The 17,519-nt window shown below is 42.5% G+C and overlaps 1 protein-coding gene across 1 annotated transcript in view; it reads left to right on the top strand.

Moving 5' to 3' along the window:
- Positions 1-17,519, top strand: part of GRAMD2B (GRAM domain containing 2B) — a 105,305-nt gene that overhangs the window by 77,968 nt on the left and 9,818 nt on the right. Inside the window, 8 exon segments of the mRNA XM_082457875.1 lie at positions 2,105-2,224; positions 5,386-5,497; positions 7,624-7,690; positions 8,667-8,770; positions 12,553-12,648; positions 14,535-14,606; positions 14,721-14,801; positions 17,374-17,485. Coding sequence (XP_082314001.1) covers positions 2,105-2,224; positions 5,386-5,497; positions 7,624-7,690; positions 8,667-8,770; positions 12,553-12,648; positions 14,535-14,606; positions 14,721-14,801; positions 17,374-17,485 — 764 coding nt within the window.

The following is a 17,519-nucleotide window of genomic DNA, read 5'->3' as shown; positions in this document are numbered from 1 at the left end:
CCATGTTGCGTTAGATTCAGGTGTACAGCAAAGTGATTCAGAGATATATTTATATAAATACACACACATATATGTGTACTTTTTCAGATTCTTTTCCATTATGGGTTATTACAAGATACCGAACATAGTTTCCTATGCTGTACAGTAGGTGCGTGTTGTTTATTTTATATATAGTAGTGTGAATCTGTTAATCCCAAGCTCGTAATCTATCTCCACCACCCACCCCTCTACCCCCACTGCTATCCCCTTTGGTAACCATAAGTTTATTTTCCATGTCTGTGAGTCTGTTTCTCTTTTGTAAATAAGTTCACTTGAGTGGATTTCTTATGCTTTTGAAGAATAGGAGTAATGTGTGTGTCTTGGGGGATAGAGGGAAAAGGCAGGGATGTGCTCAAAGGGCCCTTAACAGTTCTAAAATTCTTGGAGTCCATAAATTAAACTTGATATTAAAATAAATCTTCTATTTTAAACCAAAGCAATGTTTTCCTTTTAATATTTCAAGGCTTTCCATGTACCTTTTATCACATAATGCAATTCAGTTATGGACTGAGTCCTTTTAATGTACGTAAGTGCTTTATGTACTTTGAAAAGAATTGAAGAAATAGAAGGTTGGGCCTATGTCCTCAGATGTTAACCTACCTAGAAAAAGAGAAATGCTCACTGCAGAATGAGAGTATCAACCATTCATAGGGATTATTACTTGGATACCTTGTCAGACATACCTGGTTTTGATTTTGACACGACAATAGGACTCCCAATGTGCGCTGGGATTTCCATGCGCTGTGAAAAGTGGCAAGCAAGCAACCACAAAGGTTCAAGTAACCAATAACATTTCCTGCCTGTGAGGTTTTTTGCAGGTGAAGATACCAAATGGGTGGTAAGTTAGGATTAAAATTAGCTAAACTGTCAGAGCAATGCTGTCTTCCTTTACACTCAGCCACCGTGGAGTTCTCGTGCTCTAGAAGTATGTCTTGTGAGTCCTCGGCTGTGCAGGCTGACACCAAAGAAGGTCCGATCCATGCTACCACCTTGTGTTCTCCCTGGCCACGTTCCTTCCTCTCCTCCCATGTTGAAATGGTTTCCCCTGATCCCGAGACTGAGGGAGCTCACCTGTGTCCACCGCACTGGCCGTCCTCCATCTGTTAATGGTTCAGAGTGCTGACCCTCTGACTTACTGTCCCCTCTACTCCCTTTTTCACCAAGGTCAGACCTAGTTTTCCAAAAGCCTACTGAGTGTGATTATATACCAGCACTATCCTAGACCTCGTGGTCAGGATAAAAATCAATGAGATTCTTCTCCCCAGCCTGGGGCTCCCACACTGAAGAGCTAGTAAGAGGGCTCGGAGGATAGATGCGTGGCTGGGGGGTGGATGGAGGCGAAGAAAGAAAATATGAGAATGGGCATGTACACAAAGGCCTCCCGGATGGACAGACCTGAGTTTGAATCCCAACTCAGACAGGTACTAGTTCTGCAAACTCGGGCAAGAAATTCACTATGTGAGAGCCTCAGATGCCTAGTCTGTGAAATGGGAGTAATAATTCCCACCTAGCCTGGGTGGTGGTGCGGATTAGAGAGTGTAATTGCTGAGAGAAGCGCTTGGTGAAATTAGCAAGCACCCAAACCAGGACCTATATAACTACAACGAAAGATGGTAAGTGACGTAAGTGCAAACAAACGGGGTGGGAGCGCCCAGCAGAAAGGTTCACAGCTGGCAGGAGGCCGCACGTGAGCTCGTGCACAGGTCAGGGGCCCTCCCAGCCTCTCGGTGATCTTCCACCTCCATGCTGGGCTGGGCAGAGCCAGGCAGCACGCAGGGCCCACGGGCCGCATACCCGGGAGCCGGCGAGTCCCTGCAAAGTCGGACATTTACCGGCACATAAACCTGCACGTGTATCTGAACCAGGCAGGACCCGGAGCTCCACCCCCTGGGGCACCAGCTGAGGGGGTAGAATGGAGGGATGGAAAGGGCACTGCTGTCCTTGTTGACTTCAGCCAGTCCCGGGCATTGAAGATCATTCCACTCTCCAGAAAGCGAGGTCACGTCATCGTTTTTCCCTCCTCCCCACTCTGGATATCTAAGGTGAAGTGTTTTCTCTTCTCCAGCTCAGAGGCTGAGAACGGTGTGGAGGAGAAAAAGAAGGTCTGCAGGGCGCCAGCAGCCCTGTCCCCTGCTCCGTGCAGCGAGGCCGAGTCCGCAGACCAGAAGAGAATCATTTCCCTGCGGTGAGTCCTCAGCTTGACTCTCTCTGTTCTTTCGGCCTTTCGGGGAGGAGGGGTTGCTGGGAGGAGCTGGTGTTTCCAGTTTTGTTTTGTTTTTTTTAAACTTTTGGGTTTATTTATTTATTTCTTTTTATGGCTGTGTTGGGTCTTCGTTTCTGTGCGAGGGCTTTCTCTAGTTGCGGCGAGCGGGGGCCACTCTTCATCGCGGTGCGCGGGCCTCTCACTATCGCGGCCTCTCTTGTTGCGGAGCACAGGCTCCAGACGCGCAGGCTCAGTAATTGTGGCTCACGGGCCCAGTTGCTCCGCGGCACGTGGGATCTTCCCAGACCAGGGCTCGAACCCGTATCCTCTGCATTGGCAGGCAGATTCTCAACCACTGCGCCACCAGGGAAGCCCCTGGTGTTTCCAGTTTTATGGTGGTGGTTAAGAGTCAAGCTTTCCTACAAGCAGATGACACCCCTGAGAAAGAAGTGGGGTGTTTTTCCATGATATCCAGGCACTGGCACCTGCCTTCCTTTCTCAGCTCTTCCCACCAGCCTCTCTTCTCCTTCCCACTCCAGCCTTCTGCAGAATGTCTGCCCCTTTCTGAAAGCACTGATTTTGCTACATGATAAAGCCGGGGTGGGCCCCTCTCTGGCAGGGAGTTAGAAGCACCTGGAAAGGCTGCCAGGGCTGCTGATGAGGACGCCCAGGTTGGATTGTCTGCTCGGCCTGTGGGTGTGCACACCTGCTGTCTCACTTTCCTGGCAGCCACGGAAAAGAGCGGAGGGAAACCCTGCCTGGGATCCCCGGGTGGGGTGTGCACATCTCCCTGGGCTGCCCATTTCCTGGGGCCGGTGCTGGAAGCCGGACTCAGTTTGGTCGTGGGGCTGTGAGGGGACAGGCGGTTTGAGATGTGGAGCTCTGGTCCCCATCACTCTCAGGGGCACCAATTATGTGCTTTCTTTCACATGGAAGGAAGAAGTAGGAACTTCGAGTTGCTTTTCTGCCCTTAAAAGAGAATGGTTAAGCCAGTGATCAATTACAGGTAACTGTGGCCATTTATCCACACCAAGTGGAGGAGTAATAGCTCTCCTCCCCGTATTAGAACTGTCAGAACTGCTACCTTCTACGTCTTTTTTCCTCTGCTAAAGGATGATTAAATAACTCCTGCTTTTCCTTTCCTTCCTAGCTACCCAGCCCATGGCTTCTCTGCAAATCTATACCTCACTCAGGACCAAGCATAAGTCTTCACTCTGCCCCCAGATTTTTGTATTCTGACTATCACTCCCAATTCTGTCTCCGTCTTTTCTGCATGACTGTTTTGATGCATCTCACTTTTAACCGTTCTTTCTATAGCCGTTTCCTGTCAGAGCATCCTGCCTCACTTACCAAACAAAGGCACCAAGCCTGTTGTTTCTTGTATCTTTCACCACTATTGACTGGCTACTGCAGGCGCTCTGAATGCACTGCACATGTAACTCCACCTTCCCCAGGCTTCAGATGAGAATAACACACATCATGAGGGCATGCTTGTTCAACTTCACCAGTGTGTTATCTGTGTGGCTGCAGAGAGTCCTGCGCTTGGTTGAAGGCTCTGCTCTCACTGTCTGGCAATTCTGAATTTTTGAATAAAAATTTTTTGCACTAGGTTTCAGGTCCTGCTCATAGTCATCTGTATGAAGTGAGACTAACACAGTTGAAAAGACACAAAGAAATAAGGCATGTAAATAAGCATGCCTCCCACCCCTCCCTCAGAGCCAATGCTCTGCAGACAAGCCCTTCTGCTTGTGCCTCTTGAAATCATCAAGGATTAGTGGCTAGTATAAATAATAGGTAATTTGACATTTGTAAAAACAATTTTATTTTCAAGTAGAGTACAAATGTCTACTCATAGTTTTTTTAAAAAAATAATTCCTAGAATTCTAAAGAAATTTATATCTGTGAATTGGTTCAATGGCCAGTAACTGAATCCAAATCTCTGTGCCTTGAATTGATGAGAGATATTTTGCCTCTGGTTTGAGCACTGTGGACTCAAAACTGTTGCGGGTAGCAGAGGCCTGGGACATCACATAGTCAGTCTCTTCACAGCTGAGAAAGCCAGAGTCCAAAGTCTCTCTAACTTCATTTCTGTCCCTCTGTCACACCCATAGGCCACCCAGATTGCTTAAGAGTCTTCTTAAATTCACTTTGAACCAAACATTATTTTAACTGAGCCTCATTCTAAAGAATCCTATCGTGGAATCATGAATTTCATGTGCCATTTTTTTCCCCCAATAAACAGAAAAAAATCTACATAATTGTATCACAAATTTTTTTCATGTGTATACCTCTAAAAATCATGCATGCATTCCGCTTTGAAATGGCTGGGTTTCGCCATACGGTTGAAGATGCAAATTCTACTCAAATGAAGAGCCAGGACTAGAATCACCTTGGAAAGAAATCCGGGAGCTCTGACCTCTGCCCTTATGCGAACAAAGGAAGGACTTCCAAACATGTTCTTTTTTTATCCTGATTTCACTTCTATTTTCCCACTCTGGGATGTTCTGTCTCTCTTTTCCTCATACCCAATTCCTGCTAATCCTGTTAGGCCCAGTGTATTAAACCTTCATAGACCTGCTGGTCTCTTCTCTTACCTCCTGTTGGACTTAACTGTCTCTATACCGCCTCCTAACGCCTATGATATGTATTGTTTTGATGCTACATCATGTACTGCCTTTTTAAAAAGATGCTTGATATGCGCACAGGCTCCTTAAGGATAAGGGCTGTCTTGTGTGCCCCGAGGCATTTAACATTACGCCTCACTCAATTAACACTTGTTAAGTATTCATAGAATTCTGGATTGAACTATAGCTGCAGTTTCAATAATCAGCCTCCAATACTCCTCTTTATACTGCTTAAAATACTTTTGAGATGATATAATTACTTTCACAGCTCAATCGATACTTCTCCCTTCCATAAGGTACAGTTTCTTCAGTTTGGGATCCCAGCCTGCTGGAATCACCCCGTCTCCCACACCATGTCCTTAGAGTCCTGAGGGATTATCGATGTCTAGAAGAGAAAAATCAATGTCTGGCTTTCTTGTGAGCTGGTATAATAATCAAGATGTATTACATTGTATAGTATACAATTAATGGTAGCGTAAAAACTTCATCTTACGGACTTCTTGGATTTTCTTTCCTCAGGTCAAAATCCAGTTTTGATGGTGCCTCTTTAGCAAGTGAGAAGAACGACTGTAAAACAGAAAGCAAGAATGACTCTAAGACTGAAAGGAAAAAGTTCTCATCTTCCAGCCAGGTAATTTGGGAATGAAATGTGTATTGTCTCAGAGGGCAACAGAAGCATTGAAGCCAATGGGAAGAGGGAACGCAAGGGTCAGGGCTAAGGCAGGCACAGATTTTAGAGAATCAGGAAGAAAGGACCGGCTGCAGTTCCCTCGGGCGAGCTTTCATCAACATTATATTTCACAGCTGACCATGCAGCACATGCAGAGGGGCAGTGAGTACTGCACTGTGACCCCTCACTCTGACAAGTGCCCAGAGAGCAGGGGCCAACCCAGAGCCATGTGCTTGTCTAATAATTAGCGGAGACCAGGAGAGGTGTGACATCCTTGCACTACAATTAAAGTGTGTGATAAGGCACCTGTGTGAATAGAAGGCTTTCCAACTGCACAAGGAGGAGGAAAACCTGGGAACAGGGTCATGATTCTTCTTTGGAAGCAATTTGGGGTCTGCTCCAAAATACACCCAGATGGGTAACAAAGCCCAGTTCTGTGTCATAGAGTATGACATACTTACTGGGGCCAACAGTTTGGGGTTTTTTTGACACTTCACTCCTAAAATACTTGAATATGTGTCTACTAAGAACTAGAACAAGAAATTGTTGGCTCACCCAAGAAATTTAACTAAATAGTAAATATACAAAAATATTACTAATATAAAATCCATTTTCGATTTCCACAATTGTCCCAGTAGTGAATGTCCTTTATAAAGATTTTTTGCTCCCCCCCTCTAGAATTCAGTTGAGCCATGCATTGCATTTATTTGTCATGTCACCTTTAACTTAGATCAGTCCCTACCTTTTTTTTGATTTTATTTTTATTAATTTCACATTTTTGAAGACTCCATGGCCCAGGATATTTTTAAATCAAGCATGCAACCAATGCTCACTGTAGCCATTAAAAAGAAGATCTCGGCAAAGCACTGATAGAACACCTAGCTTTAATCAAGGAAACTTTCTGGATGCAAGATGTACTCCAAGGAAGCAGCATGAGCTAACCTACTTTATGTGAGGTGTTCATCTATAAACGAGTTGACTTGAGGGGACCATCCGTCATACACATGACCTGTCTGAAGCTCTTCTTTATGGTGATAGTAGGGCCATTTCTGCCATTGAGACTACTCCTAGTTTGGATAATGCATCATCAAGGGCCAACCTGTGGCATCTCTCTGTTCCGCACATAAGACTCTGCCTGCTAGGATGCTTTTGAAGAAAAGTGGTCCTGTGGTTGGTGGACCCAGCTCTACCTCTTAGTAGCTGTGTGGAGCCAGTTAAGTCACTCAGAATCCCTGAGGCACAGGGTCCTGAACTGACATCAGTTCCCAGGTTACTGTGGGGCTGGGAGTGGTGTTTTGTGAAAGCATTTTACAAACTGTAAATTGTTATCTATACATTGTTGTCACAACTGGAAACAGATGAAAATGAAGTGATTTGCAGCATTTCAGACTCTTGGGCCTTCTCCCACCCTGGAGAGTTAAGTCTTTTGTGTGAAATCCTACTTGTCACCTCCCCCTGACACTGGTTAAGGAAACGCCTTCACAACAGTAACAGTCACAGTGACAAACCAGGTAGCCAGTCCTGGAGATGTATTACCCCATTTAAGCCTTACGGCATCCCTCTGAGGCAGGTACTGGCACAGAAGAGAAAACTGGCCCAGAGAGGTTAAGTAACTAGGCCAGGATCACGTGCCATAGAAGAGGTGCAGCTAAAACTTAAACTCAGGGTAATCTGATACAGGGCTTTTAGCCACTACCCTCTTCTGAGAGTACTCACTGGGATCTTTAGTGCCCTGGGATCCACTACCTGGTGAGATTTGTTAGAATTTATCTCATTTCTTATTCGGAACATCCTTGTGCAGCCACTTCTGCAGAAGGCTGACCACCAGCTACTTCACGATTATAGATATCTTTATGTCCAGTCAGCAAGTCACCAATCTTGTTGGAAAATGAAACCTTTGCGCCCTGCCTTCCACTGTTTTTCTCTGAAGGGTTGTGTTGGGGACTCTAAGATCAGGGAGAATGAACTCCTAAGATTCTCTATTAAGGGTGGGGAGATTTGTTACATAATTTAGATTGAAGTTAAAATTCGTGATGTTTGAGAAGAAGAGCACGAGCGGTGATGCCTGTGTTTTGTCGTCCTTGTAGGACAAGGCAAACATGCACTTCCACAAGCTGTTTCTGGATGTCCCCACTGAGGAACCCCTGAGGCAAAGTAAGTTCTGACCTGGTTGACTTTGAAAAGATGCTAATTGGTTTGGGGGGAGAAAGAGTCTGGGGACTGAATCACCAAGGGGAATAGGTTTCTGAAAGTCATGGTGTAACAATAACACGGACCTCACTCAGCTTTCACCCAGCACCTTGAAAGATAAGGGAGTAGAATGGGAAAGTGACCTCCTCCACGTGATATGGAACCATCCAAGGGGATTCCAGAATATCCTCGCCTTGCATACTCACTGCTGAAATGTGTTGTGATTGGATCGTGCTGAGTTTTAAGATTACAAGACCAGAGCAAGAGAGGCCACTAGAAGAAGACAACACAGACCTAGGTGGACAGACATGTCAGCCCCTGTGCTGTGCAGGGCTCAGTGGTCACACCTAAACACCTGGCCCAGCACGACGTTCAGCACCTGCTCCACTCTGCTGAGTGCATCTGGGGCCCAGGGTTCCATTCCAGCTTCCCTCAGTACACAAATGCTAAGGCAGCATGCTGCCTTCCTCCCACCATCTCCAAACAGGAAGGTGTGGGTCATGTGCTCTCCCCACGATGAGACCATCTATTTCAAAAAGAGTCATTAGTGACCATCCCAGGGAAGAAAGGGCAGCAGTGCCAACATTAGCACAAGGATGACACACCTTCCCAAAGAGAGGAGATTTTTGAAACACCATTCTTGAACCCTCATCTGCAATGATAGACTTGCCTTTCCATTTTGATGTTTACACTGAAGTCTGTAAGACTTGGAATTAAAAAACAAACTCTCATCTCCATAGCTTTATTCCACTAAAGATGACTGAAAAAGAGGTGAGAGATCTTTTGAGCATGTGAGTGTATTATCTCTGCCCATCTCTGAGTCACCAGCATATATACACAGTTTTCATTTTAAATGGAAATTCTAAATGATGTATATATTTAGATGTATATATTTAGATGTATATATGTATATATATTATACCTGTATATATTTTCCCAGGTTTTACCTGTGCTCTACAGAAAGAAATCTTATACCAAGGGAAGCTCTTTGTATCAGAAAACTGGATTTGTTTTCATTCCAAGGTCTTTGGAAAAGACACTAAGGTTGGTATAATTTTTCAAAAAGAAAGCTAATCCTGCATTTTCTTATATATTGTGACTATTAATTGTTTTAAATGTAGCAATGTCTATAAATATTTGTGTCATTATTATTCCTTTATACCAAGTTTCCTTTACTGTAGTTCCAAATACTACAGGTTCTAAATGCCTCTAGATAACACGAACTTCCCTTTTTCCCTAAATAGCACTCTCTCACTCATTTCCTTATATATATATATATATATATATCTCCCACAATCCTACCTTAAATCCTTTTTACCAAGATGTCACCAGTACACTCTCAAAGTTCTTCATATGGAGAATGTGTCATAATTTGTTTCAAAGACATACATTCAACCCAAAACAATTATTTAAAGAAATTTGAATTTTACACCATATTCACACAGTTACCATCAGAGATATCTAGGCAAACAGACCTATAAATAAGATACTTATTAGAGCTCACTTTGTCACCAGCACAAAATGAGCAGGATTTGGAGCATTTTAGGCCTAGTCTGGGGGAGTCACATACCCACAATCCCCGGTGAACACTGACATCTTTTCCTTCTCACTAAACACAGATTTGGGGGAGCAGAGGCCCATGATACCTGAGCCATTAAGGAGAATAGCCTGAAGAAGTTGGCAGTTTTCCCAGGGCACCACCTTCTAAAACGAGGCCCTTGGGACTTTGGCCTGAGAAGGAAAAAACTAATTCCATCCTACTGACATTCTTTCCCTTTGAGCTGTGATGTCACATCACACAGTTCAGTCAGGCCACAAGAACAAGGTGTCAGAGAAACACCTGGGGTTTGCGTGACCTCAGTGAGTTTTTAATCATTCTGATTCATGATTATGAATAAGCAGCTTTTATACTCTTGAAGTTGCTGATTAAAAACTCCTTTTGTTTTGACTGGTAGATATGTTTTATTTAAATATTCTCCCTAAAGCCACTGGCAGTCTTATAAATAAAGACCACTTAACAAATATAATGGAAGTTCTTTATTTTGGTTTTGAGTCAGCAGACTAACATCAAACATGTAATTTTTATTGTATAGAGTTTAGATAAACATAGTTTAGATTCACAGTATTATTTGAATCAGTATAATGCAGGGCAATATTGAATAGTATTGCACCATATTTCTAGATTTCTGGATTATAAGCACTTGTTCATGGAGTGGGGAAGGGAACTAGGTAGTACTGATCTCCAGTTCCGTGGGATAAAGATAATTCTCAGGAGGAGAGAGAGCCAACACCTCTGACCAAAGCAGCAGGGGTTGAAAACAGTAGTGAACAAAGCATTAGTCTCAGGCTTCCCTGGTGGCGCAGTGGTTAAGAACCCGCCTGCCAATGCAGGGGACACGGTTCGAGCCTTGGACCAGGAAGATCCCACATGCTGTGGAGCAACTAAGCCCGTGCACCACAACTACTGAGCCTGCGCTCTAGGGCCCGCGAGCCACATCTACTGAGCCCGTGTGCTGCAACTACTGAAGCCCGCATGCCTACAGCCCATGCTCCGCAACAAGAGAAGCCACGACAATGAGAAACCCGTACACCGCAAGTAAGAGTAGCCCCCGCTCTCCGCAACTAGAGAAAGCCCACACGCAGCAATGAAGACCCAACACAGCCAAAAAATAAATAATTTTTTTTAAAAATTAGCCTTTGTTAAAGGATGGGGAATTCACAAAGCCAGTAAGTGATTTCAAGCTAATATGATTCTAGCAATGGTTTCAAAATCCTATCTCTACCTAAGAAAGAACTGACCAAAAAAAGCTAAAAGGGGTGACCTGGTTTTTTAAAGACAAGGACATGTGGGATTGCTTTTGCATGTGCTGTATCTAGTCTAAGAGACAAGAGGGGGTGGGAAGATAAGAACCATGATAGTGACTTGCACATTCCTTACCCACTGAGGATGGTATCAAGGAGATGTGGGCTTCAGCTCTGCAGCAGAATTTGCTCACTGCCAACGGACCTTGGTCCAACATGATCCAATGTGAACTAAAAGCAAGCAAGCAATCTGCTCTAGGAAGGGGAATTTTCTAAGCACCCTAAAGTGTAACCTTAATCAGAAGCTTTTCCTCAGCCTGTGTGTATTTTTAGATGCTAGTAAAATTAAAGGCATGTATATGCACATTGCATCTAGGCTCAAACAGAGAAGTGATTCATGCTTTATTTCTCAGATGTTATCTAGTCACTTATACTCATGAAGCAATTGAGTGAAACTCCTTCTTAAGGGTGTTCCATGCCTTACATTCTGCAAAAATCCAAATTTATAGCCCCTTATCACTGTGTGTTTGTGTTGCTGCTGAGAAACGAAATTAGACTCATTTTTATATCATCATCTATCTTGGAAGATCTTAAATTCTTTTTCCCAAAGTAATCCCAATTTATCACTTCTGAATTATCTCCCCAACTTCAAAAGTTTTGTGGGTAGAGTTTTTGGCAAAATAGTTTTTTTTCTTTAGTGTCTAATTTAGATTAGCCCCTCATTCTTCATAGTCTTCCCATCAGGAACTTGGAGGGGCAGTAGAACAACTCCATCTCATAAACCTAAATATGAACGCAAACGTTCTAAATTAAAATATAAGAAAATTGAAAGCTTAGTTTTGGTCCTTCAAGCTGGCAGTACTAACATAAGCCCCTCCTCTTCCCCACTAACCTTGTTGATCTCTTTCAGAATATGTGAAGCATTTTTACAAAATGTATGTTCATGTTGAGTGTGTGCACCTGTGGAGGGATTCAGGCCCTTTTCTTTTTACCAGGAGTGGGGGTGACTCTCTTTTCAGGGATCAAAGTGATGTGATCCATTTTCCTTTGAGATCAAACCTGGTTGAAGGGCTGTAACATAAAAATATCAGGAACATCTACTATTCTTCGCAGCATCTGGTACATTCTTGCAGTACCTTGTATGAAAAAGAACCCCTATTTTGGATCAGATTGGTTCAAATTCTATCTTTGTAACTTATTTATGACCTTGAGAAAGTCATATACCTCTCTAAACAAACATCCTTATCTCTTAGAATGTCTACATTATAGGACTGTCATACTTAAATGAAATTGTCATCTGGTAAATAGGTATTGATAATGGTAGCTGCTGTAATTGTCATTGTTGTTATTCTTTATTGTTTGAGCCAGAAAAGAACTTAAGAGTGCTTGTATTTCACCCATCCTCTTTTTTATGAGACAGATGAAGAAATGAATGACATTTTTATTGAGTGCTAGGCATTTTCCATCTATTATCTCATTTAATCCACAGAAAATCCTGGGAAATAGGTAAGACTGTCTCTATTTTATAAGTCGGGAAACCAAGGCCAAGAAAGGATAGCTTACAAGGTTGAATAAGTCATGTGGATAGTAATAGAATTGAGAATTCAGGCCCCAGACTTCCTGTTCAAAAATGGGTCTACTATACCAGTGCTTTTCAGCCTTTTTCCTTAAGGACAGAAAAGAGCAGGGTGTGTGGAGATGAGCTCAAAGTAGATGACCACAAGCAGGTAACTTCTTTAGAGCCTTGGGATTACCTTTAAAATGGCTGTACATTTTGCATTCTATTCGCATGTCCCAGGTTTCCCACCAAACCCTTCTGTAGACTTGATGGTCCAGATTTACCCTCCAGCTTTGTAAATACCACATTGAGATCTCGGTGACACTCTTCTAAAATTCACTTTTCTTCACGGAGGCTGGAGAGCTTGCTGCTGGTTTTATCATTTTTTCTTTTTCCTTTAACATGAAGATGTGGAGTGCTGCTTTGTGAAGCCTGAACCCATGTTAACTCAGTGATTCTGTTTCAGATCTCTATTCCGGCTTTCTCGGTAACCCTGATAAAGAAAACCAAAACTGCCCTTCTGGTGCCAAATGCCCTGATTATAGCGACTGTCACAGACAGGGTGAGTACGCAGCAGGTGCGGGCACCTTGCTTTGTCCTACTCTGGGTTTCATTGCCTTAGGGGCTTCTTGCGGAGGACCAAGACCCTGAACCATAATACCATGAATCAGGAGTTACTCTGTAAGACTAATTTTTGAAATCACAGCCTTTAGACATTTGTGTAGTGTTGTTTCCCCTGACAAGGTGATTTATTCTAATGTAATAGTTGCCAATTTTGAATTTCCTGCTGACTTCATTATACTTACTTGACCAAAGTCAAAAAAGTAAAATTCTTTCCCAACTTCCTTTTCCCTAACATCTATTAGGTCAGGTCAGGCTACAGGGGTATATTTCATTTCTTTATTATTATTTAAAACGCCACCATCTCCACCACCTTATTCACAGGGTGTGGCAGGGCGATATGAGGAGTCCCTGGGGTGGGGTTGGCCAGCCTCCCCATAACCTCCATTGATGCCTCCCCAGAGCCAACCTAAAGACATAAAACGGGCTTGCTATTCAAGTTCAGCTTGAGGACCAGTTCCTAGGCCCTCTTTGCCTCCAGGTTGCCTTAACTACCCCCTTCAATACAGAAGTTCTGGAGCTGTCATTGACTTGGGCTATCCTAGACATGGGCAACCTGAAATATTTGCATGGAGAGCGATGGGTGTTTCACCTTGGCAGGAGAGAGAGAGTAGAATGGTTTGGTTATTCATGTTTCACTTGAAATTCTTTTTTAATATTTTACCTACTATTTTTATGAAAGCATAAAAGCTACATTTCATTTCTAATCATACTGAATAACTTAAAGGGGGAAGGAGAAAGAAGGAAAGATTAAAAGAGGCTATTCTGATGAGCTAGGAAATATGTTAATATCTGTTTCTAGATTTTTTTTTTTTTTTTTTTTTAATACGAATGGCTAACAAGCATCAGGTACTTCTTGCCAGGCGTACACAAGATGCTTTCCTTATATTTACACGTTTATTCCACACTACCATACTGTAAGGGTTGGGGGCTGTTAAGAAAACTGAAACTAAGAGTTTGCCCAGTGTCACCCACTTGGTAGGTAACAGAGCCAGAATTTGCAACCCGGTCTGTCTAATGCCAGAACCCGTAATGTTAACTACTTTGGAATACAGTATTTGCTTGGAAAGTATATCAGGTTCTCTCATGGGAATGCAAGAGAGGGTAATCACAAACTTTGGAAAGGGGGTGTGAAAAGATGCTATGGCTCAAATAGATGGAAAAAGTGTGAACTTTTTTATTTCTCAACGTGTGGTTTATGGTAAAATCATTTTTTCTTGTGTTATTTGTCTCCAAATTACTTGTCTAGCTCTGACTTCTTTCCCATATCTTACTTATAAGCATTCACCAGAAAAATCTCCATATTTGTACAAGAAAGAATCTGGAAGTGGCTTGAAAAAGAATGAGCCTTTTAGAGTGGCTGGGACATTTTCAATGGAAATCTAGGTCAGAGCAGAGAAAGCAGACCCTTGGGAATTGTTAAATACCTTCTAAAAGGGGGACGGGGAAGGGAGGGAGAGAGGCTTAAAAGAGGACCTGGCGAATACAACTGGCCTTTCTTTACTATCCAGGTCTTTTCCATCCATGCTTGTTTGGGGCACCTATGTCAGAGCACCGGAGCTTTCATTTTGCTCTACATTTCTGTATTATTTAAGTTGGGTTTGAGAGTTTTGTTGCTATTGTGGGAGAATATATTCACTTTATTCCGGGAATGGAATAAAAACCAAATGTGTGGTTGAGCGGAATAAGAATATAGACTCGGTATAGAATATAGTCTATGGTGTTTGAAAATGAAAAAATATACAGATAAATATTTTAACTCTGAACTCTCACTTCTAGTCGAGCGGTATCTGTTAATAATTAAATAATTATTATTTTGTTTTTCAGTACATATTTGTCTCCTTACTCTCCAGAGATTCAACTTACAAACTACTAAAATCTGTGTGTGGACACTTAGAAGTGAGTACAACATCTCTGAGCCTCAACTGCTGTCTCTCTTCTGTATTTCTTATGGTTTTGTAGTTGATCTGGTTTTTTCATTTTGTAAAAGTAATTTTGTTTCGATAATTTCAGACTACAAGTGTTGGCAACAGTCCCAATCCATCTTCTCTTGAAAACAGTTTCCAGGCAGACCGCCCTTCATCTCTGCCTCTGGTGAGTTGCCTACATAACTATCTAAATGCAAAAGAAAGTGAGTAGGTCCCACAATCACACTTCTCCTTACACCATGACCAGGGTGCGGGAGGAACTTAGGGCCACAGTACTGGAGGCAAAGTTGAAGAAACAGGGCATTTCTGTCCTGAAGAAGAGGGGACCATAGGAGGTCATCAACTTTTTCAGGTAACTGAAGAGAAGAAACATGATAGTGCACTGTTTTAGCCAGTTACTGGTCCATGGAGGTATTCAGCAAATCTTGCTCTGTTTGTCAGTGTTGTTTTAGAGGGATTCACCAGTCTATTTAGGTAGGGCATGATTCATCCCACAAGTCGTTGAATGCCTTCTATGTTCAAGGCACCATGCTAGTGTACCCATAAGGACACCAGGAAAAATCAAAACTAGTTCTTGCCTTCAAAGTCTTTACAGCTTAGTAGAGAAGATGAGGGATACCCAGAAATAACTGTAAAAGAAGAAAGCTGTAATGCCCAAGAGGTAGAGATTCTTTGATTCCCTTAGACTTTCTGACTACAGAGTAAATCTCGAACGGGAAGTAGCTCCCCCGATTTGTACAAGATTTGTACCTGTGATGGTATCATGCAAGCCCAAGAGAGTCCTAGCCGTGTTGTTCAAATGGTTGTTCCCAAATTGATAATCGTTAAATGTTTTAATACCTTTAGTGAAGCGGTATGAGCCCAGGGTTTCAACATCTACATTTTTTTTTTTTAAACTTTATTTATTTATTTTTGGCTGCGTTGGTCTTCGTCGCTGCGCACAGGCCTTGTCTAGTTGCGGCGAGTGGGGGCTACTCTTCGTTGCGGTGCGTGGGCTCCTCATTGCGGTGGCTTCTCTTGTCGCATTGGCAAGTGGATTCCTAACCACTGTGCCACCAGGGAAGCCCTACAAATCTTTTTTTTGTTTTGAGAGCTGTTAAAAAGTACAGGGATTGAAAACGTGTTCACACAAAAACTTAAACCAGAATGTTCATAGCTGCATTATACATCATAGCCAAAATGTGGAAGCAATCCTGATAGCCATCAGCTGATAAATGGATAAATAAAATGTCATATATCCATACAGTGAAATATTATTTGACCATAAAAATGAAGAACTACTGATACATAATACAACATGGACGAACCTTGAACACATTATGCTAAGTAGAAGAAGGCAGACACAAAAGGCCACATGTTGTATGATTCCATGTATATGAAATGTCCAGAATAGACAAATCCATATGGGCAGAAAATGCATTAGTGGTTGCCAAGGGACGGGATTGGGAGTGACTGCTAACGGGTTAAGGGTTTCCTTCTGGGGGGAGATGGACGTATTATGAAATAAGACAGTGGTGATGGTTGTACGACAATGTAATTATTCTCAAAACCACTACATTGTATACTTAAACTGGTGAATTTTATCTCAATTTTTTAAAAAAAATCTACCTTAAAAAATAGTGAGAAACAGTACAAAATAGAATGAAACACTTAATGATTTGGAATCCCTCAAACATGGTTTCAAATCTGGGTTCCACCCAGCTGAGCTATGGCATGGGGCAAGCTCTTTAACTGCTCTGACTCAGCTTCCTCATCCAGTGAAATGCCAGGCTCCTGACGTGGCTGTGAAGATCAGGTGCAGTCATATGTGTGTGGAGCCTTGCATATTGCCTGACCCGTAGTGGGTGTTCAATTAATTAAATATTAAATTGAGGAGACTTGAATTTTAAAATTTTCCTTCCCCTATAAATTCTTGCATGAAATTGAAATGACTATTGAAATGATCAAGAGGCAGCTAGTTGAAGGTGAAAGGCTGGTAATTTGCTTACAAGATATGTCTCCTCTCCTTCACTTGGCAGCTAAATAAATTGTGAAAAGCTCGCCAAATTGTACCTTCACCGAGACATTTTAGTGACGCGTCTTGTCTCTTCATTTCCTAAGAACTTTGGGGAACACGTGGGATACACAGTAAAAACAGCCTGCTTCCCCACCCCACCCCCCACCCCCGACTCCTCACTCCTCTCTCACCCTTTTGTCATTTAGAAGTATTGTTACTGACCCTGTTTTGATTTGTTCGAGGGAAGAAAAAAGCTAAAACTTTCCTTTCAGTGCCTAATTTGCTAAAGCCATTTTCCCTTTTCTATTTCCAATACCTTTTTAAAACCATAATTTGAGAAAACCTTTCTCTGCATTTAGAACATGCATCTAGAACTTTCTAGCTACTTTTTTGTCATGTATATGTCTGTGTTGGTCACTTTTTCTCATTACAAAATGCTAATGAGACTTCTCTAGCTTTACCCTAGAAGCTTTTCAAACATCAGCATCCCAGTTTTTTCCCTAGACATTTGTTGTTTCAAACGAGTTGGCCACTGTTTGTTAACAGAATTCTAACTGCCCAGAAAAATCAGTAACCAGATACTCTGTGATCTGTTGAGGAAACCCAGTAGTACGGGGGTAATCCTTCCTTCTTTTCCATTTTTTATAGGTCAGGCCTAAGTGAAAGGCCTGGAGGTTACAAAGTCCTGTCTGTTGAATAAAGGAAAATGGGCCTCTCTCTTCATTTCATTATTTCCCTTCAGGATTTCAACGATGAATTCTCAGATCTGGACGGAGTGGTACGGCAAAGACGGCAAGACATGGGAGGATACAGCAGTTCTGGATCCCAGACTCCTGAATCTGAGAACTCTCGAGGTCTGGGAGATTTTGTATCTTTACTGAAATTTAA

The sequence above is a fragment of the Balaenoptera physalus genome (genome assembly GCF_965194825.1).
Source record: "Balaenoptera physalus genome assembly, chromosome: 3".
Lineage (NCBI taxonomy): Eukaryota > Metazoa > Chordata > Mammalia > Artiodactyla > Balaenopteridae > Balaenoptera > Balaenoptera physalus.
Note: the sequence above shows the minus strand (reverse complement) of the source record. Positions and strands in the feature narration are given on the sequence as shown.